At 26.4% G+C, this 25,660-nt stretch overlaps 2 protein-coding genes and 1 pseudogene across 2 annotated transcripts; 2 read left to right on the forward strand and 1 right to left on the reverse strand.

Moving 5' to 3' along the window:
- Nucleotides 1–772: 772 nt before the first annotated feature.
- Nucleotides 773–6,901, reverse strand: LOC113553405 (protein PTCD3 homolog, mitochondrial-like). Its single transcript, XM_026956721.1, has 13 exons — nucleotides 6,691–6,901; nucleotides 6,448–6,586; nucleotides 6,158–6,355; nucleotides 5,816–5,945; nucleotides 5,595–5,736; nucleotides 5,385–5,481; nucleotides 5,152–5,286; nucleotides 3,768–3,969; nucleotides 3,486–3,705; nucleotides 2,872–2,980; nucleotides 2,186–2,424; nucleotides 1,390–1,576; nucleotides 773–990 (listed from the first exon to the last, which is right to left on the reverse strand). The coding sequence occupies exons 1-13, from the start codon at nucleotides 6,705–6,707 to the stop codon at nucleotides 820–822; spliced, it is 1,986 nt and encodes a 661-aa protein (XP_026812522.1). The 5' UTR covers nucleotides 6,708–6,901; the 3' UTR covers nucleotides 773–819.
- A 1,245-nt stretch (nucleotides 6,902–8,146) lies between these two features.
- LOC113552410 lies at nucleotides 8,147–8,531 on the forward strand (annotated as a pseudogene).
- Nucleotides 8,532–14,229: 5,698 nt separating this feature from the next.
- Nucleotides 14,230–22,460, forward strand: LOC113551360 (eukaryotic translation initiation factor 2-alpha kinase). The gene is made up of 15 exons (XM_026953564.1): nucleotides 14,230–14,428; nucleotides 14,492–14,618; nucleotides 14,819–14,969; nucleotides 15,037–15,220; nucleotides 16,665–16,833; nucleotides 16,889–17,017; nucleotides 17,228–17,351; nucleotides 19,179–19,277; nucleotides 19,333–19,613; nucleotides 19,698–19,957; nucleotides 20,110–20,259; nucleotides 20,746–21,259; nucleotides 21,739–21,912; nucleotides 21,971–22,135; nucleotides 22,217–22,460. The coding sequence occupies exons 1-15, from the start codon at nucleotides 14,310–14,312 to the stop codon at nucleotides 22,397–22,399; spliced, it is 2,829 nt and encodes a 942-aa protein (XP_026809365.1). The 5' UTR covers nucleotides 14,230–14,309; the 3' UTR covers nucleotides 22,400–22,460.
- The last annotated feature ends 3,200 nt before the right edge of the window (nucleotides 22,461–25,660 follow it).

Below are 25,660 nucleotides of genomic sequence, written 5' to 3' on the forward strand. Positions count from 1 at the left end.
TTTAGTAAATCATGCTTGAAAAATGCCTATCTTGGGCAGGAAAACCCAAAAATATAGGAAAACATACATTTTTTTTTTACTCTTTTAGTCTAACTACACGCATTATTATTCCTATGGTTTGCATAGTATCATGTGATGACTCTACTTTTCTATAGCACCCAGTTGATATACTCCGTACACTCAAACTTTATTTCAACCAGTGCAAATGGTTTCCTAAAAAATGGTATCACATTGTTGATAATCTTAAATACTTGTAAGCTCACAATAAATTGCTGCTGATCGGACATTATAAATTATAATATACAAATGAGTGTTGGTCTTTTTTTCCAAATTATGAACTATGGTTCTTTCTTTATTATTATTCTATTGTTTATATAGAATATATATAAATAGCAATATAGCTACAGTGTTTCAACTTAAATTTTATCCCCCTATAATTAAGTGCTGGAGTATATAAGCCTGTATCACAGTATATTATATGGGTTATCAGAACACGTATGTATGTAAAATTAATTTATTATAAACGTTCTGTATATAAACCCAATACTATGTATAAACATAAATTTTAGTTTTTTATATTAATGTTTACATAACTATTGTAATTAATGCATAAAGAAAAAAAGGACTATTTTTTAATGTTTTAAACAAACAGAAAAACGTATGTTTATATGTATTTTTTTATATCATACAATTATTGTCAAAATAAAAGATCTAACACACGACACTATTTTTTTGTCAAAAAGTATATTCAACCAAAATATATGGTAAAAAAAAACATGTTATGTAATATATTACTAAAATTATAAAATAAAAATGAACTTAACCGCTAACAAATTCAATTTTATTTTCAATTTCAACATAATGTTCAGTTCCAACCAATTTTGACAAATGTGCACGCTGCATTGGTGATAAAGTCATTTTTGTCATAATTTTAGAAATGAAATCATCTAATTCAAAATAGTTTACTTCCAAAGAGTATTCAATGCACTTCTAAAGTAAACACAAAATAATAATTATTAATTAAAAATATTATGAATTTAAATAATAATTATTATAATCAAGATTGAAAGATTAGTCAATTAGTTGCTCAGCTCTAATTTAATAAATTTATTTTCAATTTTGAATAATTTTTGACAATTACATTTTTCTGGTATAAATATTGTAAAATCTTTTTTATAAGTCTTGAAAATATTGAAATAATAATTTCTTATTAACAATATATTAAGCATTAAATTTGAAATAATCATGTGGAACTTTGGAATACAATTTATCATTGCAGATTTACAGATTTAACAATAACCAGGTTTTAAAATAAATAAGTAATAACTATATTAGAATTATGTATATCTAAACTATCACCAATATCAAACTTAATTTTACTCTACTTACTAATAATTCATTAAAACAATTATTTTCAATGCAATAATCTAAAAATGTAGCGATTGTATTGCTATCTGGAATTCCAATGATTTCGTTTTGATGTTTATGCAGTTTTACAATAATTTCAGTAGCCTTGTTAATATTATCTCCAAACAAACAGATGTTTATCAAATTTCCCAACATATTACCTGTCCATCTAAAATAAATAAGAACATTTTTAATAAACTATACTAAAAAATGAACATGATTTTTTTTTCTATTTTAATAAGAATTATTTTACAATAAATAAAATGATGTTATTATAAATATAATATTTTATATTCAATTTAGTAACTTGATTTATTTATTTTTTGCTCATAGGAAAAAATTATAAATTGCTTGGTAAACACATATTTATTTTATTTATTTATGTTATGCATTTAAACATAACTATTAAATAATTATTTAAAAAATACTAATTATGAAAAATTAAAGACAAGTTCATTGATCTTAAAAATGAAATTCATTAATTCAAAAAACAACTATCCAGAATATTAAGATTGGATTTCCCTATTGTAGTGATCTCTCATCTCTAGCCCACAGTTTACATTATTTACACCATAAATACCCACATAAAATCATTCTCCCGGTCACAACTATTTTCTTAAAACATAACTTGACTTATTCATAGAAGAGCAATCTGACATGTTTAGTATTTTAGACTATTTTAATATTATTTTTTTTATGTATATATAATATAATATAATTAAAAACTCAATAAACAATTTCAAAAAGTTCAATATTTCTGGAAGTCTGTTATACTTACGACATTTTTATTTTACCAGTTTCTTTTCTTTCTTCGATAGCATCATAAATTGTACCTGATAATGTACCTAATTTTTCTTTAACAGACGATTCAAAACTTGGGAACAAATTTTGAGCCATACCATTAGTTAACTCTATTATAATGGGCTCTCTATCTGCTTGATCAAACATTAAAATATCTGACCAAATTTTTGGATATAATTCAACAGCTGCAGAAATATTTATCGATTTCACAATCAACTGCAACAAAAAATTAAATATTAAAAAAAAAAAAACATTAAAATTTACCATACTATACTACATTTTATAAAGAGTAATCTTGGACTTGTGATATAGCTAACACACAATGAAAACCGCATTCTCATAAGCACCGCTTTATTATTTCAACAACAGCTTAGATTGCATTTTATAAAGATATAAACTCAATAAAACAATTTATTGTCGTAGCCAATCATCAAAAATAAAAGCTCAAAAGGTCTGATCAAATTAGATAAAAATTGGTTTCAGCCCAAGTTTTCACTTACATAATACGTAGTATATTCAAATAAATAGCTTAAGAATATTTCATTTAATCAATTTTTTTAACATTTAATTTCTATTAATTTGTTTCAAATATTAAATTTATTGAGTTGAAAACAATAACTAATAATATAAATTATAATGCTTATGTTTATACTATAGTGTTACCTCAGTAATAGTCGGTTCAGGTATGTATATGTGTGGGACCAAATCATCGTAGTATTTCATCAAAAATTCAACCGATTCATTTTGACATAAGATAGCAAAAAAATGACGACTAAAGATATATGTAGATTAGTAAATTATAATCAAGTATTTTATATTAAACTAATTATTAGGGTTCGAATTATAGGCAATATAAATTTAAAAAAATAATTTAAAATGTAAAAGTATGCAAAAGAAGCCATTTAAATCATTAAAATGACGATCATTCAATTTCCATCACTGAAGTTAAGACACATGTAGCAATCGAAATAGGTTTTTTCTAGTTTATTATTTAAAACATATTATTGACAATGCATAGTTTTTGCAAACTCTTACTGCTTATTATTGTAAATACATATATAATTAAAGTGATGAATTGATAATTTAAAAAGAGAAAAATGCAAAAGGCATTTGCAAGAAAAAAAGCAAAAAAATACATTCTATTTGTATAGGTACTATGAATAAAAAAACATTTTTTAATTTTTTTTAATTATTTGCTTGCATTTCAAATTTTCGAACCCTTCTAATTACTAAAGACACAGGAATGGCATTTTTATGAAGAAAAAAAATATATTTACTAATAGACTGATTCTCTATATGAATCTCCAATTAAATTATAATTTCTTTCCTTTAATAAAATAGAATGAACTCTAAGTGCAACATCAACGTTTTGTAAATGGTACCGACAATTTTCCATAGCAGCAGTAAAAAAATGTATATCAGCCAAGTCTTTGATAGTTAATGATTTATCTTCAATAGTATTTAAAATATCAACTAGAATAGTGCTCTTGTTTTTTCCTATAACAAAATGTTTATAATAAATCATCTAATTACATTAATATTTAACATTTTAAACATACTGTCTGCACAAAATATCTGTAATAAATAATAGTATGAAGCTAAACTTGGTTCAATACCAAATTGTTTAGCTTCAGCAATTGTTTTTAATGCATATTTTTTTGATTCAGCATTTGTCGCCATAGTAAATAAAACATTAAGAATTGAATTTAATGTAAATAAATTCATAGGTACACCTGAATCATTCATTTGAGTTAATATTTCCTGAAAAAAATATATTCAGTAAAAAATTATATTCTATTAAACTAAAATACAAATATATACTAGTATTTTATACTAATTACTATAACAAAATTAAAAGTTTAAAAAATAAAACATGTGAGCTATTGTATTAATAGTATGATTATCAGTATGATAATCAAAATTTTGTGTGATGTGGATAGTTAAACTAGAGTTTAAAATTAATTTTATCTTTAAATAAATAAAATAATGATACTCCCTATTTAAGCACCTCAGCTTAAAAAAAATGTTGATAGATTCGTAATATTATACCATTAGTTATATCTTAATCTTATAAACCAATATAACACAATGTAAATTATTTAATTTTAATAATATTACAAATAAATTAATTAATACAAATTTATATTTAAGAATATATTTACAAGAGCTATTGAAAAAAAAATTGAAATAATAATTAAGGATTATCAAGCTTACAAATGTGATGTTGTCACATAAAACTGCAATATAGGTTTTAATTAATTTTAGAAATACATTTGTAAACATTTTTAATGTATTAATGTACTAACATATTAATCACCTGATTAAAAACCTAGGTACAATAATATGTTTAATAAAAGTTAAATTAAGTGTAGTTGTTTTAGCCATAATGTGATTAACAATGGGTTAAACATATTTTTCTAAAAATAACCATATTGAGATAAAATCATGGTTTTTTACAATGAAAATACTACAAATGCATTTCATTATGTAATAAATAACTTTAATGTTAAACATACTCTATGAGTAATTTATGCCCATAATGCTAGTATTTGTATAAATATCAGGATAAATAAATTCCTAACAAAAACATAGGAATGTCCACTTTGTCTTAATATATGATCTCAGAGTACAGAAAATGCAAAAAAAAAAAGTTTGCAAGTACCCATTTACAATTAATGATAAATATTCTTAGTTAATAACAAATAATTGCTATCAATAGTAAAAATTTGTTCTATTTTTGAAATCAATTCAAAATTAAATTTATATTTCAAGGTTAATTGTATAATCTATAACTAACATCTCTAAAATTAATATTTTATAGTATTCTATTTCTTAAAAGATATTTAAATTTTAAGTATAGTATAATTCACAAATGACCTAAATCCCTTAATAATAGTCTCTTTATAGGCAATTGTGAAAAAAATAATAATATTATTAATTTACTTGTATATGAAGCCACTTATGGTCTGCTCCTTCTTTGACATAAACAGCTGTTTTAATAGCAGAATTATATGCATTGGTTGTTAAAATAAATCCTTTTTCAATAGCTTCTTTGTATAATTTGTATGCATCTTCAAACTAATAAAATACAAAATAATTAAAATGCTTAAACAATTATATGATTTTATTGCTAAAATTCTATAACTATAAAAGTAATAAGAAAAAATATATTTTACTTGATTATATTTTGCCATCCCTTGTATAATTATTGAATAATGATGAGAATTAGGAGATTTAATAGTTGAAAAAAGAGTCATTGCAAATCCATTAGATCTAAAATTATTATTTTAAAATAAATAAGATTATTAAGAATTATATGAGCTAGAACAAATAATAAATTACTTATTATTAATACTGTACATATTATGTAAATATTAAATACATACTTCCAAGTATTTCTAAATTCTTCTCGATCTTTATTAACTTGTGTATACCAACGTTCTTCAATCCAGTCTTCTTCTAAATCATCTTGACTATTGTAAAAACATACTAACTCCAAAAGTGATTGTTGTGTATCAGAACTTATTTCTAATGAGCATTGAAATTAAAATCAAAAAATTTTAGTACAAAATATAAGTATATAAGAATAATATTTAAAAAAAATTACCTATTCCTTTTTTCGTTAATAGGTTATAAACAGTTATAGCGTCAGACACAATAGATTTTTCAATTATTATTTTTAATTCATTCTCATCCAACTCACAACTTTCATCGTATACAACTTTGGGGCAAAATTTCTAAAGAAAATAACAATTAAATAATTCATTTTTTTTGTGTGATATAGTATTTTTTATAATATGAATCAGTGATAATCTTAACAAATACGTTAATGAATGACTGCCAGCAGCCATGTGGCAGTTAACGTGTTAATAATTTAAAAACCTTAAGTTTGTATAAAAATGATTATTCATATTACAAAAATTTGAATATAATTTATTTACAATTGTACCTCAATAGGAGGAAATGCTACTTTATGGTTAAACAATTCAGGATGTTGATTACGAATCCAATGTGCAGCTTTTCTACCTGATTCTTGACTTAAAGCATAAGCTCTTTTTTGAAAATTTGAAACTGGAATTAAATATGGGTCATCATGGTATTTATAGTGAGCAGCAGTTGGGTCTCGTTGTATAGTACTTGAAATCGCCTGATTAATTACAAATTTTTAATTTTTTAGTTAAGTATTAATTTTTTTTTTTAAGTAACTTAAAATATACATAAGCCAAAACAAATATTTACTTTTAGTATATCAGTTGAACTTCGATTTATATATTTAGGTATATCAATTTTAATTCCATTGCTTGAAGATTTTTCCAAAGTACTAGATGATAGTCGAAACAATTGAATAGTTTCGTTAGATTTTCTTAAGAATACAGTCCTAGCATAAGAGATAAATACCATATTATTATAAATATTATACTTATTCTTAACTAATATTTCTTATTACAAATATGATAACTTAAAACAAGTAATGCAACATACCTGTAGTTATTTAACATTTTAAAAAACTATATTTTCAAAACTAGATAACACAACTAAATAATTTTCTTGACTTAGCAGGCAGCTTTGTACTGATTGTTTTTACACTAAAACAAACACATTTTTCATGCATAGGTGGTATACTAAATAATTTTTATTTCAATTAACTTTTAACTAGCAAATTGAAATAATTATGTGTAAAATTGTATTACTAAAATAATAAAATTTAACATACAATATAAGTAAATTATTACTTTATTGCAAATTGCAATCATTAATCCATTCACCCGGTTCCAGGAGCATGGGTGATAAACTGATAAATAAACGGGACAATATCTTTAGCCTATAGTACCACTATACATTTATTCCAATAGTCATTTGTCCCAACATTTTTTTTTGAACAAAAAACCATTGTAGCATATTTTAATGTTTTATGGAAAAAGTGATAGAAATATTTTTTGGAACGAATAATAAATATTGTAAGATATTTTTGTGGATACAAGAGCATTGGAATTTTTATTACATATTATAATGTAAATTCTATAAATTACAATAAAATCCAAAATTACAGAAAATTGCACTTAAAACTTTTAGATTTTAGTTCGTACTTGCATGACATGCATTTTAAACTTACTTAGCAATTAATTGAAAAAGTAGAAAAAAAAACAAAAATAACATCCGTGCCCTAATTATAAGTATTTAAATGAAAATATATTTTACATATTAATTCAAAATTATCACAAAAGTCATATATAATTATTTAATATTAATAAAAATTGGTTTAAAAATATTTATTTTTCCGAGCGGAATTTACAATCCAATTTTGTACCTGTGTATTTTTTTAGGCGGGATCATAATTTTCAATTTCGAAAGAGGTTTATGTATACAGAAACTTATTTGTTTTGTCGGTCGTGAGGGGGTTAGGGGAAAGGGGGATATTTATTTTCTACAGACAAACACACCTCTATATCATAATACTATTATTTACCTAGTCCTAGTGGTTCTAGGTTCAGTAGCCAATAGCCCACATTATCCCCTTACAACATTAAAAGAAAAAATATATATATAAATTACAGCAGCGAGGTCTTCTCGGGCCGACCTAAATCCATCACCCTAGACATCTCGTTCGGAGAGCCTCTTCGCGGACCGTCCTAAGCCAGCCGTCCGAGACATCTCGTCCTGAGCACCTTTTTTCAGGTCGGCCTTATCCCGACACCCTCTATGTTTAAATATTTGAAACCTAGCGCTACTAGAAACCACTTTTTTGAAAATAACTTGCATGCAAGTTTTTACGGTGAAGGATTTATTTTTGAATACTGTAACTTTACACGCATTGTTACATGTATGTTTAGTTATAGCAATTGATATTGATCTTGAAAATTTAAGATTAGCACGCCATGCTGTATTGCTGTGATATTGGTGTTGCTGATAACATTGAATTTATGGTTGGTGTCTTGGTGACTTTTTTTTAATTTACCCAACGTTAATAGCGAATGTTCAATTCATGTCACCACCATAGCGAGGACCAGGATATTCAATTGATAAAAGCTATTGTCTTAAGTCTGTGTGCAAAGGTCATTTTGAGGGAGGTTTAGATAATTTTAATCTTACTAAAACTATTGCAACTATAACATTTCATTTCATATGCCGAAAAATACCTACAATTATATTAGAAGTAAAACGCATGATTATGATTTGAAGTATAAACTAAACTTTATATCATGAAATTTCAGTCTTTGTGGTTAGAACCTAACTTTGGAAAAGTAGAAATCCAGCAGAATATTAATAATGGAAAGTTAAATTCACTTACAGCATTCTATGGAGACTTCAATTGGAGTAACTGATCAGTTCAACAGTTGTCACTGATGATTGATAACATTATTGCTTATATTTATTTATTAATTATGTTTGTTTATTAAAAATAAAGTTATCTCGATTTTTCTTTATTATTTTTAGGTGTATTTAGTGCAACAAATTAATAATATAATTTTGTATTTATTTATTTAATATATAAATATTAAATGTATACACATCTAATATATCTAAATTGCGTGTTAAAAAAAGTTATAGAAAATTAAAAATGATGCCAGAGGTAAACATGATGTAAATCAATTTGACATGTAATTTTTGTCTTTGAGTATGTAAATATGAAAATTGAATTCCTAAATAGAAGAATAATATACTAAATAATATTATATAGGTCATCAATTAATGCCTTTACCTACTTATTCAAGAGTGGTCTCCGTGTACGATCAACAGACTATACTATACTATATATTATACGCATAACACATTATAATTACTGATTTCGTATGATTTAGAATCTCTTGCAGTCATATTATATACAATGTATACTTACCTATAAGCTATAATGGTATCTAGATTTTATAATTTACATTACCAACGCCCAACGGGTTTTGTCTTAATTTTGTATGGTATTATTGGAAAAGCTTTGGGTGTTTGTAATAATACTTTAAGAACTAATAAATATTCATGATTGCGATTTCTAATCACCGAATCGAACACTGGTCATATTTTTAAAATTATTTTCATTGGAAAAATATGTCCGTAGTAGTTAAATTGAAAGATGAAAAATTAAATATAATAAAAGACCACGTAAAAGTATAAAACAAGTAAAGAATAAATAATAATACACATTGAAATACGAACTCTCGTTAAAATATTAAAATATAATTTATTCTGTTTACCGTATACGTACCACGTGTTATACATAAAAATAACCGTTGGAAAATTTGGAAAATAAAAAGGACGTTAAATTCTAATACTGGCCGATAAAAAATGATGAACGTACTGTATAGCTGGCCAATAATAAACAACGTTGTACTCGTCGTCTGGGATTCGCAGCATCAGACGAAACTCGAATCAAGTTCATTTGCAATTCATAGTTTAGACGTCAAACATGAAGAACAAGAATAATTATTATAGAATGTCGTCAGCCAACATTAATGAAATCGAGTTCACAGGATAGAAGATACAGTAGTTGACGGACCGACGACGTACGTACAATTGTGGTTCTTAGCTGAAGCCGTCGGATGGGACGTCAGCAACACAAGACCAGGGGTATTAGAAAGAGGAGAGACGGGAGTCTCGTGGCTTGGCGATGGGTTCGCGGGTGTCGCGCGCTCGGTTACAGACGCGTCAGACTCCCTACGGCCAGCCGAACGGCACCCGCCTTTTACAATCGCACGGTCCGACGGCGACGGCGATACAGTGGCCGGCGGTACCGGAGTGGACAACGATGCTGCCTTGACGGCAACAATATAGCGGTTGTGGCGATCGTCACTGAATTACGAGAGCTCGACAATAATAACTAATCGTCACGTAACAATGCGACGGACACGAAACGTCGTAGATAACGTCGGTAGCGGTATACACAGTTAGAGCGAGACTAGACGGGCAAACGGTAGAAAAGTTGGCGGGTGCCGATGGAAACAGTTGGCGAAGAAGCCGGACAACAATGATAAAAACGTTAAAAACGTACTAAAGCGTTTGACGTGGAGTCGTAGATCGCCGTGAAGCGGTGGTACACTTGGACGCACGTCAACATATAAACGTCCCGGTGTACGACGTTTACGCGGGCCGAACGCATAAATATATTTATACCGCCACCGATAAAGCAGTCGATCCAAATCGCGAATGGTATTTTGCGATCGTACAAAAATACGATGTCGGTGTAGGAGTCGTTTCAACAAGAAGATATTGCGTAAAAGCAAAAAAAAAAAATAACGAAAATCGTGTGATATGAGATTACGAGACGCGCAACCAATGGTCAGCATGTCTTTGAATGCAATGTCAGCATGTCTTCTAGTTGCGGTGGCACGATGGTACTGAAAGAGATCCATATTTATACACACACACCGACTGTGGCTATGGTGACGATATAATACATTATATTTATTATGTATTGAAATACTGTGGTGAAATCACCGACATCGTGTCGCGGGCTATACGATATTAATGTCAATACGTCATTGATAACAATAAAAATATGCACAACGGGACAATGTAAATGTGACCATTAAACGGTGACCGGCCAGCGTTAGCACCGGCGAGTACGCGCGATTTCGATGTGATGCGTCGTCCGGCAATAGTGAATTAAACGGGCCGCAGGTATTCAAAACGAAACTGATGCGCCACCATCATCACACGAACCAGCGGTATATAAACGTGATGGCAATGTAAATTACATACCAAGACGAATATGGTTTTGAGTGAACCAATACACTCGTCAGTCATTTATAATAATCTATGTAATGTATTAATATACATTATTATACTATATATATGTACAAAAATTACAAATGTACAACATATACCTGTTACATTTTACACACTTACCGACTTACCTATAGGCTATAGGTATACATTATAATTGTATCCTCCTGGCTGGCGACTGCTGTCTGCAATATTACGAGTTGTGCAATAAGTTGTAATTTTCTATAATTTTCTGTACGGTTTAAATCTTCAAACAAAACATTATCATATAACATTCGTCTTCAAAAGACTTTCAACTGGAAATATCCATTCAGCTAGCTGCTTAGCTATGAATTATTATTATGTTCTCGGCTAACGGAATACTTACCGAGTGTCAAGATAAATATTGTAAAATAGTACGTTGAAACACTTCAATTAGACATAATGTGTTGCATAAATGTAGTCAAATTGTCTGTACACTGCGCCGGACTAGCCGAGTAATGCGATACGCGTATAATGTATTATCATTATATTTATATTTAATTAAAATATAAATTGTTTTTTATTTGATCATTTTAGCTTTAAATACAGACGTTATTAGCTATAGGTACTACACAATATTAATTATTTTATTAATCATTATTACTATGGCTACCCAGGGGCGGATCTTGAATATTTTGAATTATAATCAATAATACATATTCTTATTTTTAAACAAAATCGTTAATATATTTAATATTATGTTGGTTACATAATATCACACATCAAATAATAATTTATAGATATAGGTAATATACATAATATGTAGTCATGTCTTATTAATAAGAAAAAATATCTTTATAGATTCTCATATTTTATAGGCTTACAGCCTTAAGGTTAAATTGAAGTCTTCGTTTATGTTCTAGTAAGTATAGTATTCTTATTTACTGTATTCTTAATTTATATGATACTCGTAGTTACTTAAAAGTAAGGTCCTACACTGCGTATATATTTATTATATATAATTTATAAGTTATCAGTCTAATATCAATTATATTATATAATACTGTCATACATTTAAATATAATAATAAGTTATTTATTATGTGGTTATAATATTTCTTCACTTACTCCACACTATTATATTCTTCTAAATGATATTATTTTCACATTATCAGTTTGATAACTTATAGTTATAAATTATAATATTATATAAAATGTATAAAAATATAATGTTTAATGTCTTCATGATATTTTTATTTTTTTAATACAGAATCATCAGTTCGATAACTTATAATATTATATAAAATATAGTTTATTTTTTTTTAGGTATGTACCTGTCTTACGCCGTATAGGAACTTGCACACATCATATACGTAGAAATTAATATATGTAATTCTTTACCTGTTATTCTCGTGTAGGAACTTACGATTCTCCTTTTATTTAGTCCCTTTACGTGTCGCCGCTCACCACTTATAATCCAAGCCATCGACTATCGTCAGCCGACAACATACACCCAGGTTAGTACATAAGTACATTACACAATTACTAATATTATTAGTAACATACCACTAATATACCCATTAGTACATTACACATAATATACAATATACATATTACCCGTTTTGTCGATATTTTATATGCAGTATAGTGTTGTCATGTTGAAATTTGTAAGACAGCGCAAATCGTAATTTTATTTCTAGGTTTCTTTATTGAACTAAATTATATTGTATTATTGGTACAATGGTAAATAGTTTAAGTCTTTAAGTTGTAGTTTATTTTTTTAAATTATTTTAATGCATTCACATTATATGTGAAAAACGCCATGGAATTTATTGTATTTTTTATAAGGTGTATGGTGTACGATATACGATGTACCTAATTATTATACCTACATATTTGTAAAATAACTATTATAATATGTCTAGTATCTTGTGTGTGAATTTTTTTAAATATTATATATAGCTATATAGGATCAGGCGGATCAGCTGACCAATCTGCGGTCCTTAGTAATACATGTATACTACATTATTTTATGAGTAATATTTATTTATTTCAGTTTTTGTACTATTATATAGCATTTTAATTGTAATAGTTCAGCTGCAATAGCTGTCTGTCTAATCTAAATATTTACAAAAAAAATATTACTATATCATACACAGTTAAATTTATTATTGGTTTAATGATTTGTCTATTACATATATATTGTATTATACCCATTATTGCATATTAATATTTGTTTATTAAGTATAGTTTTAGAATTAGGAAAGAATTGATTTTAAGTAATAGTAACCGGAGGAAAGGTATTATCTTTTATCTAACGTTATTACTTTTTTTTTTCTATAAATTATATTTCACAAACACAAAAATTTGCGATGTATGCATTTCAATATGTTAACTATATGCTAATTTATAATCGAACGTTTTTGGTCATTAATGATTTAAAATGGTTTTTATAATAATTTCAAAACGTATTGTTCATAATTTTAATGTATTCCACATTTCTACTAGTTCCATCACAATATTAATTCGGGGAGTAAAAACGGGTAACTCGCAGAAAATGTTCTATTCGGCTATTCCATACTTGAAACAGTTGAACCCACATACATAGCGACATCGCCAGGGGCGGATCCAGTATGTATTTACGGTCGGGGCACTTTATAAGAAAAATTATATAATATAGATATAGCCCCCCACAAGAAAAAACAATATGATAAAAATTTATGTTTGTTAATATATATTATTTTTTTCTAACGGGGGTGGCACTTGCACCCAGTCCCTTCCCCCCCCCGGATCCGCAAATTGGACAGCGCCTTACCCACACAGTGACGTATATACATAATATATTATTATTATTATATATTACATAATTGTATACAGGTACAGCCACGATTCATACTCAGATCGTGTATGACTAAATTGTAAATATTATCCACTTTGATACCTATTGAATAGCATTTTATTTCTTCTGTCTATATTGAGAGATGAGAATAGACAGAATAGTGTAACCAAGTTAAGACGATTACCAGTAGCACGTAAATGTAATTAACTAGTTTTGTCTCGTATTAACTGGCCGATGGTCATTAAGTATTAACTTGGTCGCACTCTAATCTGTATATATTGTAGAAAAATATTGAGTACCTAATGTCTTCCTACCACCTATCACGAATTAAGATTTACTTAATTCGTGTTTCCTACTACCTATATATTTTTTATCTCGATGATAGTATGTTTGTAAATGTGTAATAGCTCAGAATTATTATTATCATTTATCACTACATAATATTATTTATTATTTGTTTTGTTATTATTATTATGATTTTTATCAATAATATTTGTATCTTGTAAACACACTAAGCTGAGCCTGTGACTAGGTTTTATAATTATTTGAATAATGTCTCTCGAGCTTTATAACGTATTCCGTAAACAATGAATTTAAACATAATAAATTATTTATTAAAAATAGTGTTTATAGTTTTTGGAGTTCAAACTGTGTTTGTCCTCTGTGACAAACCAGTTTGCCCAGGAAATCATGATGTCAATAAACAGTAAGTAAATAATGAAGAAAGTGTTCATAATTTTTAATAATCTAAATGTTTTATGCATGACAGGTTTATATTCATAAGTACTTTGGATGGAAAACTTACAGCATTAAATACTGCTGAAGGTGGAACAGAGGCTTGGGAATTTTCAACTGAGCCAGGAGCATTGTTATCTTCTAGCATTGACCAACTAGAGGTAAAAAAAAGAAAAAAAAGTGGGCTAATAAACAAGCTAAAATGATTTATTATGTATACATTAATGTATAAGGTATTAGATAATGAACCATGTAATGCATTATGTCATATAGGTAGATTAAAATAATTTCTGCTAAAACAATGAAAATTGTAAATGCCTGAATGTAATATTTTATTAATTTATAACATTTTTTTTTGAAGTTATCAAACCATGGTCATTGGGTACGAATGATTCCATCTTTGAGTGGAAGTTTGTACAAATTTGATGGTGAAAATCTTGATCGTATACCATTTACTGTCGATTCTTTATTAAAGTCATCTTTTCGATACAATGATGATCTATTAATATCTGGTATGTTTTTTTAAGAGTTTTTAATGAATGAATTAATTTAATTATACACTTTTGTTTAAAATTAAAGGCGGAAAGATTAGTCGAACATATGGTGTTGATATGAGTACTGGTCAATTATTATATACATGTGACATGGCTCAGTGTAATAATATTACAAGTAATAGTTTCACAAGCATAGATGGAAATATTTTAATTTTACAGAGACAAACACAAACTGTTCGAGCATCAGACCCTCGTACTGGAATAGAAAGGTAGAGTTTTAGTTGTAATTAAAAACTAATTCATTACAATTTTGTGAATCTCAATATAATATTTTTTCTCTTCAAATTAACTTCTATTCAGCGCTGGATTGGTAAGATATCGGCGTACTGAGTCTTAGAATTTCTAATGTTTGATTACAAGCTACAGCTATTATACGGTTAAAATAGTTCAAATCAATTATATTTTCTATCAATGTTTGTACTAATTTATCATAAAAATAAAAATATACGACCAAACACTCTAAATCGGCCCATATTTTGAGCGGCTCTGTTTCTGTTAGCTCTTGTGTATCAATGAAGTCTGTATAATACAGGGGTCAGGAACCTTTTCATAGGAAAGAGTTATTTTTTCAAAAAAATACAAAACCATGATGTCCTGGGAGCCGCACAAGGTTTAAACAACCTTTTTTTTTTTATTTTAGTTGTAGTTTTTTTTTTTTAGCATTGTAGACCATTTAGGCGCTGCCAATACAAAATTCTTACACTCTTCTCTATTATATGCATGCATTAGATCTCCATGCCAATCTGGTCTTAACTCCTGAATATCTCTTTTGACTACATCCAACCAACGCTGCTTCGGTCTGCCGCGAGGTCTTTTCTGTTCAATAAGTATTTAATAAGTTCAATAAGTTTATAAGTACCTTCTTGACAATACTGTTATCCGCTCTCCATACGTGACCAGCCCACTCCAGTCTTGTGTCTTTTACAAATTGTACTATATTTCCTTTTCCATATAATTGTTGTACCTGTTCGTTTGACCTTCTCTCCCACACTTGGGTGTCAGGGTTATAAACGGGACCATAGATTTTCCTTAACACCTTTTAACACCAGTTGTTAGTATAAATTATAGAATATTAGAATAAAGATAGTATTATTATTTCATTGAGAAATTGGTAGGCATTAAAAACATAATAATACCTCTTAAATTTAGAAAATATAGATAAACCTTATTTAATTAATTAATAATTATTATTATTATTGTTTATACAAATATAATATTATTTAATTAAAAATATAATCACTATATAATTTTTACTCCTGGTATAGTACAAAAATTAATCAAAATATTTTAGTACACACATTTTCTTTTCAAATACAATTATAAATATTTAAAGAATTAGTGGTATAAAAACATTTTTTTAATATTCACTCACATAAAATTATATTTGCTATATAATAAAAAGATAAGAAAATTTACGTATAATATGTATGTATACTTATATACATAAATTATATTTAGTTATTGTTTTCCAAATTAAACTACTAAAGCATTAAATATTTATTTTACTTAAGATTCATGTTTGACACCATGTATGTGAGTTAACAAATACAACAAATTAACATTGTGGGTTTACAAACAAAACTTATATTCTTAATTTATGATATTTTATACTAAAATTGTATTTAGAACAATTAATATTTTGAAATGTTTTAGGTGGAATTTTAGTGTTGGGTTACATGACATAAAAGTAATTATGGATTTAAATAATAATTGTCATACCACAAATCCTAGTGTCAAACTTGATTTTAAAATAAACATACCTAAAGGAGTTATAACAGCAGTTGCATTCGACAGGCCCCAAGAAGTTATTTGGACTCACAAAGTATTTTACTTATATTTTTTAATTAATATATATTAATTTGAAATTTAAATTTTAGTCAAAGTCCCCCATTGTAAATGTCTGGAAATTTGAACATGGGAAAGTGGAACCAATTGATTTATTTAAACGAGATCATAACATGAATTCTATAGATCCTTTAGTGTATCTTGGGATGCATAAAAAACAAGTATTATTATTTATATAAACTTAATAAATTCTTAATTTTATTTATCTTTAGATATTAATTTAAGGTTATACAAATATATTGATTAAAGTTTAATATAATCAATTATGAATCAATGTATTACATTTTTGTGTAATCTAAAATTAATATCATAATTAGCCATATAGGTTCTATTGTTACTTTATTAGTATATATTCATTGTACTTTATACAGTTGTATATTCAAGAAAGTGATAAAATATTTGCAATTAATCCAACTTCATATCAACAATCACTTCTTCTTGAAGAGGATGAAGTAGATAAATCTAGAATTCCTTGGAAACCAATACCAGTTTCTGGTAAGTGTTTTTATAAAATAAGGTTATAATTGTATTCTAAAATGTATTTATTAAAATTATAAGATTTTTATTTTTTTAATATTTACATTTTTTAATGCATACTTATTTGATTAATTTTATTCTGCTCAAATTTGGCATTTAATATGTAACTATTTATTATAATTATGCTTAATTTATATAAATGTTATTAACCAGCAATTGACTTGAATACATAATAATAAATATTTTGCAAGGTTTATAACATAAATTACTAAGGATTTACATTAATTCCAAATAATATTAGTTAATCATGCTAATTATATTTAAATTTTTCCATTATAACTGATTATTTTCATATGATAATGAACTATAGCATTTCGAATTGCATAATTTCCCAACTACTCTACAGATGTATTTTTCGTTTTACACTTCGCCTTACAATTAAAAATGAGTTATAATCGCTACTTACGTTTTTTTTTATTAATTTTATCAGATATAATATTGTTAAATTTATTTTCCTTTTAAAGTTCATCTATATTGAATTGTATTAATAGAACAATTTAAAGAAAATTAACACAATATTTTACGAATATTTCAACACACAAGACACAACGATGATATAACGATAAAATGATGTTGATCTGATGCGCACTGTGAAAGACTGACAAAAATATTATCTACAATAGTTACAATAAAGTAGTAAGCCCATTAAGAATTTTTTAAAACTTAACTAATGGTTGTAGTTAGACACAGGACTAACCTATAGTAGATATTATAAATCTTAGTCCATGGTTTTATCTATTGCGGCTATAATACTATAAAATACCATTAAGATAACAGTGGCAGGTTTAAAGGGGTGGCTATGCGGACATTAGCTCCCCTCCCTCCCCTTGGGACTAAGCTATCTTTCTAAGGCGAGTGTTATAGTTTATCAATAATTATAAAATATAGTCATAGAAGAATAATATGATTATTTATTAGTTGAATGCTCTGAATGGCTCTGACACTCAGTGCGGTCTCTGTAAAATTATATAACTGCCTGAGGCGATCTGCGTATAGCTAAGTAAATCTTTGAACCTCAATAATTAATTGAGGTTTTTACTGATATTATTGTTTATTACATACTGTGGAGTGGGGACAATTTAACAAAGACAAATGGATTTAGGAGTTACCAAAGGTCAAAGATTGAATAAAAAAAGTGCTATGTCGCTATTTTAAAGAACTGCAGCTAGAATAGCGTATTTTTAAAAAAATATGGATTTAAAATCAATCAACATTGATTGAACTTAAAAATAAATATTTCAAAATAACAGATTTTATGACAAGAATATTTTGTAGTGTATAATGACTATAATGTATATAGTTTTATTCTACAAATATAAACAATAAAAAAATATTATCTTAATTTTGATTAAATTGTAATTAACTTTCGATATGTACAGTGGATTCCGCTTAAAGTGGACACGTTACGGCCAGCCCTGTTTGCCCACATTAAGCGATTGCCCATAAACACCGAAATTAGTTGTATTAATTATTTGGCATTGGAACCAGACCATTTTGCCTATATTAAGCGGATGCCCACATTAGGCGGGATCCACTGTATTTCAAATTTATTAAAACAATTTTGTTTTCTAATTATACATTAAGTTCTTTTAACTCAAATTAAAATCCAGAACCAAGTTAAGTAATGAATAATATCTAATTTTAAAATGATAACAACATATTTAACAAATTTAAATCATTAGAAGAATTAATTATATTTGTATTTGAAAATATAACAAAAAAAGTTATAACATATTTTTAGAAAGAAAATATGTATTAACTGTTTAATTGTTGTTACTTAAAAAGGTCAAATCATTTCAAAAAGTTCTTCAGCTGTACAGACTACTGACGATGTATCTAAAACTACAGCTTTATCAGTACTGTATGCATCAGAGTATATCAATGGTAATATTTTTAGATTTTGATTATATTCAGCAAGTTAATTTTTTTTTTCTCATAGGTAATGGTTATTATCTTAATGGACCAAAAAAAACCAAAAGAATAACAGATGGAAAAAAATATAAAAGTTTTAATACTGAGAATGAAAATGAAACTGAAAACGATCAAGAAAGTATTATTAAATATGAAGAAGGGCTTGATATGCCAGTTGAAATAATTATTGTTTCGCTGTGGTATTGGTGGAAAGAAGTATTATTTATAAGTGTTATAACAGCCATTTTGATAAACATCTTTATTCCATCTCGCATAGCTCGAATAATTACTTTTATTCGCAATCATTCTGTAAGTTTGATAACCATTTATTTAAAATACATACAGAATTTTTTAAATACTTAAAATAAATAATTGTGTAATTTTTAATACCAGAAAAAAAATGAAGATGATGAAAAAATTGTAGAACTAATTGAAAATAAAGTTGATTGTGGTAAAGACTCTGGTGTTGAATTGTCATTAAATAGTATTGTTCAAAAACAATTACATCCAATAGTAGAGTTTAAATCACGATATCTACAAGATTTTGAACCAATCCACTGTTTAGGAAAAGGAGGTTTTGGAATAGTATTTGAAGCTCGAAATAAAATAGATGACTGCCACTATGCTATTAAAAGGATACCTTTACCATCACAGTAAGAAAATTGAAAATTACTATAATATTTAATAAACTATACAATACTTTATCAAATTCAACTTATAGTATTTAATAACAAATACTAAATACTCAATATTGTATGTATAATGTGTATCAACAAAATTTTATAATTGTATTTGTTTATATTAGAGAAGAATCTAGAAATCGTGTACTTCGTGAGGTTAAAGCATTAGCAAAGTTGGATCATCAATATATTGTTCGGTATTTTAATACTTGGCTTGAAGAACCTCCTAGTGGCTGGCAAGAAAAACATGATGATGATTGGTTAAAAAATTCTGGGTAAATAAAATAAAAAATAATCATCATCATTTTTCCACTGTTTGTAAATAAGTTGGTAAACAAAAAAGTATTCTTATAATTTTTGTTTTTTAATGTATGTACCCAATTAATGCATTTTTGATGGATAATAGTACCTTTTTCATAAAACTTAAAATTATACCCATTAATGATAACTATTAGACATTAATGGGTATAACACTTATCAATTACTCAATCAATTAAATCTAGATTGTAATCCATACTTTTATTCCGTATTTGTAGCATACAGATCCAAAAATTAATGAAAACCAACATTTCTTAATGAAAATTAATTGTATAGTGTTATTAACACCTAGATAAAATATTTTTTTCATTTCTATTTTGTACCACATAAAATACCTACTACTAAAATATGTGTATAAAACTATAAAAGCCTAGTTTACACTTTAAATTAATTAAATAGTTTTAAATTAATATTTTGATTATAATATTATGTTTATTTTTTAGTGATATGGACATGAGTAGCAATATAACAACTAGTGAAAAACAAGTTACTAATCTTTGTCCAAATAAGCATCATGTTCGTACAAAAAGCTTGTCAACAATGATAACATTTCCAGAAAGCAGTGAAGAATTATCTGACATTTTAAATAACCCTCATGCATTACGATCATATAATGATAAAAGTGATTCCTCTTTTATTATTTTTGATAGTCAAACAACTGACAATAATAAAAAAGATTGCATATTAGATATAAGTTCAGACAACTTAACTAAAGGTAGTAAACGACGGAGATATAAATCTGAGTGTGATACAAGAAGTAATGTCCATAGTGAACGAAAAACAACAAGACATTACTTGTACATACAAATGCAACTTTGTCATAAAAATAGTTTAAGGGAATGGTTGAAAGATAATACTAAAAATAGAGACATGAAGTATATTTTAAATATTTTTAGTCAAATTATACTAGCTGTTGAATATGTCCATTTGCAAGGATTAATACATCGAGATTTAAAAGTATGATCAATAGTTATTTTTTATTAATAATAATTATTACATGCTTAATTTATTAAATGCATAAATTTATTGACTATTAAATAAGGTTATAATTTTACACAAAGTTAGGAATTATAATAATTTAATATGTATTTATTTATTCAGGAATTTTATTGTTGAAATATTTTACTATTTAGAAATTAAATTAATTTCTATTTATTTAATTAACCAAATAATTTTAATTCAACTACCTACCATACCATTTTTAAGATTTTTATATTTCTATCTATTTTGATATATTTCCAGTTCATTTTTATTTAGACTTAGACTTTTAGACATTTATTTAGTTAAATATTTTAATGGAATAATTAAAAATATTTTATTTTGATATGGTGGTTAAAATAAAGTATACCTTTTATTTTAAATCAAAAACTTTAATTTGTATAATATTATAATGTAATTATTAATTTAATAATTTTTTATGATTTATTTTATTTTAGCCTTCAAATATATTCTTCTCATTAGATGGCCAAATCAAAATTGGTGATTTTGGTTTAGTTACAGAAATGATAGAATCTGACGAAGGGATGACATTATTTGATAATAAAAAAAAATGGTTAAATGAACAACACACTGATCGTGTTGGTACACAATTGTATATGAGTCCAGAACAGGTAAATAACGTAAAAGATATTTAAGAATACCTATTATTTTTTGAAAAAAATGTTATAGATATCTGGAAAGTCATATAATTATAAAGTAGATATATATTCTCTTGGAGTTATATTTTTTGAATTGCTCAATCCTTTTACTACTGAAATGGAAAGGTACCAAACATTAACTCAACTTAGAAATTATATATTTCCTCCACAATTTTTGAAAACGTTTAAAAATGAAGTAAGTAAATACTTTTTAAATTAAATAAAAATGTATTTACCAACTAAAAATGTTTATTATTTATTTTTATTTTTTTTTTAGTATGATTTGTTGTGCTTAATGTTATCACCAGATCCAACATTACGTCCAACTACATTTGGTATTAGAGCTAGATTACCGTTAAGTACTCCTGATTCAAATTTAGATCCTATATTAACTGATAGCACTTATGAGTTTGAACTACACAACAGAAAAAGTAGTGCTATTAAAGTATTAAAAAACTAATGATAATATATATGTACATAATTTTTTGTGGTAAAATATTGTTGTTAATTAAATTAAAAATTAATTAAATATTATAGGTATAAGTTACCTAAATAATTAATTTTTTATAAATATAATAATAATTTACATTTAATTATTTAAGTATTATTTATTATTATAACTTAATTTTAAAGACTGTAAAAACATTTTAATAATCTAAAAATACTTTTAAAAATATATAATCATTTATAAAAGATCTATTTATTGTTATATTATCTGATTGTAATACAATTTTGAAAGTTATTATTTTATTTTATTTTTTGATATTTAGAAATAAATTCTGATTATTGAAAAATTTCCTCCAAAAATTTACTGCCTAAGTAATCAAACATCTACCTTGTAAAACCAGAATGTTCTTTACTCAAATATTCAACATTACGATCAGAATATTTTATTTCATTATTTTATGTAAATATTCTATTATAAGCTATCTTAAAACATAAAACATATCAACTACTTTTCCTCATATAGCTAAATCAGTCTCCTTATTATAATCCAATTCTCTGAAAAGTATTTAAAAAACTGATTAAATTGTATCTTACTTATAGTAAATAATACATAATAAATAAAAAAAAATATCGAAAAGAGATTGTTTTCATTTGCAAATGCTAAGTATGTTATGAAAAAAAGTTTAAAAATGATTACGTTAATTCTTTTTAAAATTATTTTTCGCTCTATCATCTAAAATTATATAAAATAAAAAATAAAATGCTATTTATTTATTCATATTATATAAACATGACGTGTATAAAATAATTACCTAACTCCTATAATCTCAAAAGCTTTATTCTAAGTCTTTAATAACTCCCCTTTTACCATGATTTAAAAATGTTCATTGTTATTAACTCTTCAAAAAGTACTTCAATAACCGACTGTTTTACTATTCTAATGTACTATTATCACTCAACGTTCATCAGTAATTTCTAGTCAACCAAAAAAAAAAGATTAAAACAGCATTGGTGTCATGACTCATGACCTGCTTATCTAAATGTTCAATAAAACAATAATATTAATGTTAAATAAAATTATTTAAAGAAATTTATATTTTACATAATATTTAGTAATCAGTAGTGGCCCCTGAGATGGTAGTTAGAGGGGAGCATTGACTTTGATTAGGGAGTCACGTATCAGCTATGTTATGATATATACCATTTAATGATGTATTTATTTTTTCTTAGTTTTTATTTACTGTAAGAAAAACTTATGTGGAGCCTTGTATTGAGGCGTTAAAGTGAGGGTAGAAGCAGGGAGACTCAGTCCCCTTACCTCTAATGGAGGTTAAAAAGCGTCCTCTTTAACAAATTATTCGTAAGGTACACGAGAACGCATCAATTATATTCAAAAATTAGTAAATATAACTAAGAATTCCATTGAAACTAAACCATAAGTTTTAATTATTTACGAATTCATGTTATTTGTTAAAGTAAACATTTATTAAAGAAAATACAATTTATGTTCCTATTTAAATATTATGATTGTTTTCATTTTCTAATAGCTCTTTATTAAATAATGTAAAGTCAAAGTGTGAATGTATGGTTCACCCTGCCATGCGTATAATTTGAATTTTTATTTTACAATTTAAAGTACTAAAAACACTACATTTTTATGATATAAATACTTTTTGTCTGGTTGATTTCTTTAGTTTTCTTAAAAGACAACCAATACTCACAACTTAATATTTTCTTTCAAAATATTAAATTTGTATACAAATATTCGTTTTTCTTAAAAATATAGTATTATTTGTGATTTAAATTGTTTATAAAATATTATTCAGGAATAAAAGTGGGATGAGTATGTTTCACAATCACTGTTTATATCAATGGTTTTCAACCGATGTGCCACGAGTGCCCTTGAAGTGGTGTAATAAGTGTACTGCAATACAATGTACCTATATATATGTATAAAATATGCTTTACATATTATATGGATTGGTGTGCCACGAAAATTTTGTAGAAGATATAGTGTGCCGTATTGTTAAAAAGGTTTAAAACCACTGGTTTATATATTACATATTAATATTTTATACTACATTAGACATAATATATAAAATGATATATGGAATGCTTAAACTTTATGGAGACATTAGTTCCCCTGGAATTTTTTCCCCACTTTAAGCTTGATTTGTATTCAATTTTCAAGGGTTCTCGCTTACAAATAATAAAAAGAAAATACTAAAAAAGTACAAAATTTTAAGTATCCACAGAAAGCACAAATAGAGTCGAAATATTTTTAAAAAATGCTAATATAAATATTTGATGAAAACTTCAAACCTATACAGTTATTCATTTTTGAATTAAAAAAAAACAAAATCGAGCTTGTGTATTACCGTGTACAACTCCTATTATAACTCTAATTTTATACCTACAACTCTCGTTTCTCTTGATTTTTTTTTCTCGATTGTTTTTAGCTAAATAGTTATAGTGGATTTTTTACTTTCGACCCTCCCCTACATGTACAGCTATATACGATTTACTTGTTAATTTACTGTCAAATTATAGTAGACTAATTACCTATAAATTCCGATTTATAGGAGAAATCAGTTAAAATGGTTTCATGGTAATATTGATGAGTTGCCCATCCGGCCATCCCTACTCTATATAATAATATCTTTTGATCAACTCATCACACCGACACCACACACCCTGGTCGCCGATTACCTACTGATTAGGCTGTTGACAAGACATATATGCTATATAATTTCCTTAAATCTCGACCTCATTATCGTCGCTTCTCGTCATTTTTAAAATTACCTTACTCTTATCGATTATCAGTATATAAAATGGAAGCTAAAAATCAATCAATCTAAATCTATCCATACTTACCACATTTACTCTCAAACAATTAAATATTTTGGACTAATCTTAGACCGTACATTAATCTGAATCCAGCTTATTAAATCTAAATGACTCAATCTAGGTATATTACCAATTACGTCTACTCAAAATATTTATTAATAAAAATAAAAACACTAATATCAACTCTAAAATGTTTAATTATAAATCTCTAATTAAATCAGTATGATATATGCTAGCTTAGTTCAGTAATAGGGGAATACAAAAAAATCCAAACGTTTCAAAACATAGAATAGGTCGGTAGGTGTCTACATTACCAATACTTACACAACCATCTTACCTATAACATTAACCCACTATGTAATAAAAAATCTTAGTATTTTCCATTCCTGGAAACCTGCCCACTGCCCAAACGAAAACGATGTCTTGG

The sequence above is a fragment of the Rhopalosiphum maidis genome, chromosome 2 (assembly GCF_003676215.2).
Source record: "Rhopalosiphum maidis isolate BTI-1 chromosome 2, ASM367621v3, whole genome shotgun sequence".
In the NCBI taxonomy this organism is placed as follows: domain Eukaryota; kingdom Metazoa; phylum Arthropoda; class Insecta; order Hemiptera; family Aphididae; genus Rhopalosiphum; species Rhopalosiphum maidis.

Bases quoted from the DNA above. Each gene is read 5' to 3' on its own strand.
- LOC113553405 (XM_026956721.1), bottom strand. The intron at 5,737-5,815 runs GTAATTTTTTTT...AATGCTCATTAG, and splicing joins ATTAACGAAAAAAGGAATAG to AAATAAGTTCTGATACACAA. The intron at 2,425-2,871 runs GTAACACTATAG...TTTTTGTTGCAG, and splicing joins CTGAACCGACTATTACTGAG to TTGATTGTGAAATCGATAAA.
- LOC113551360 (XM_026953564.1), top strand. From the start codon at position 14,310: ATGAATTTAAACATAATAAATTATTTATTAAAAATAGTGTTTATAGTT. The intron at 14,970-15,036 runs GTATGTTTTTTT...TTAAAATTAAAG, and splicing joins TGATGATCTATTAATATCTG to GCGGAAAGATTAGTCGAACA. The intron at 17,018-17,227 runs GTATTATTATTT...TACTTTATACAG, and splicing joins TTGGGATGCATAAAAAACAA to TTGTATATTCAAGAAAGTGA.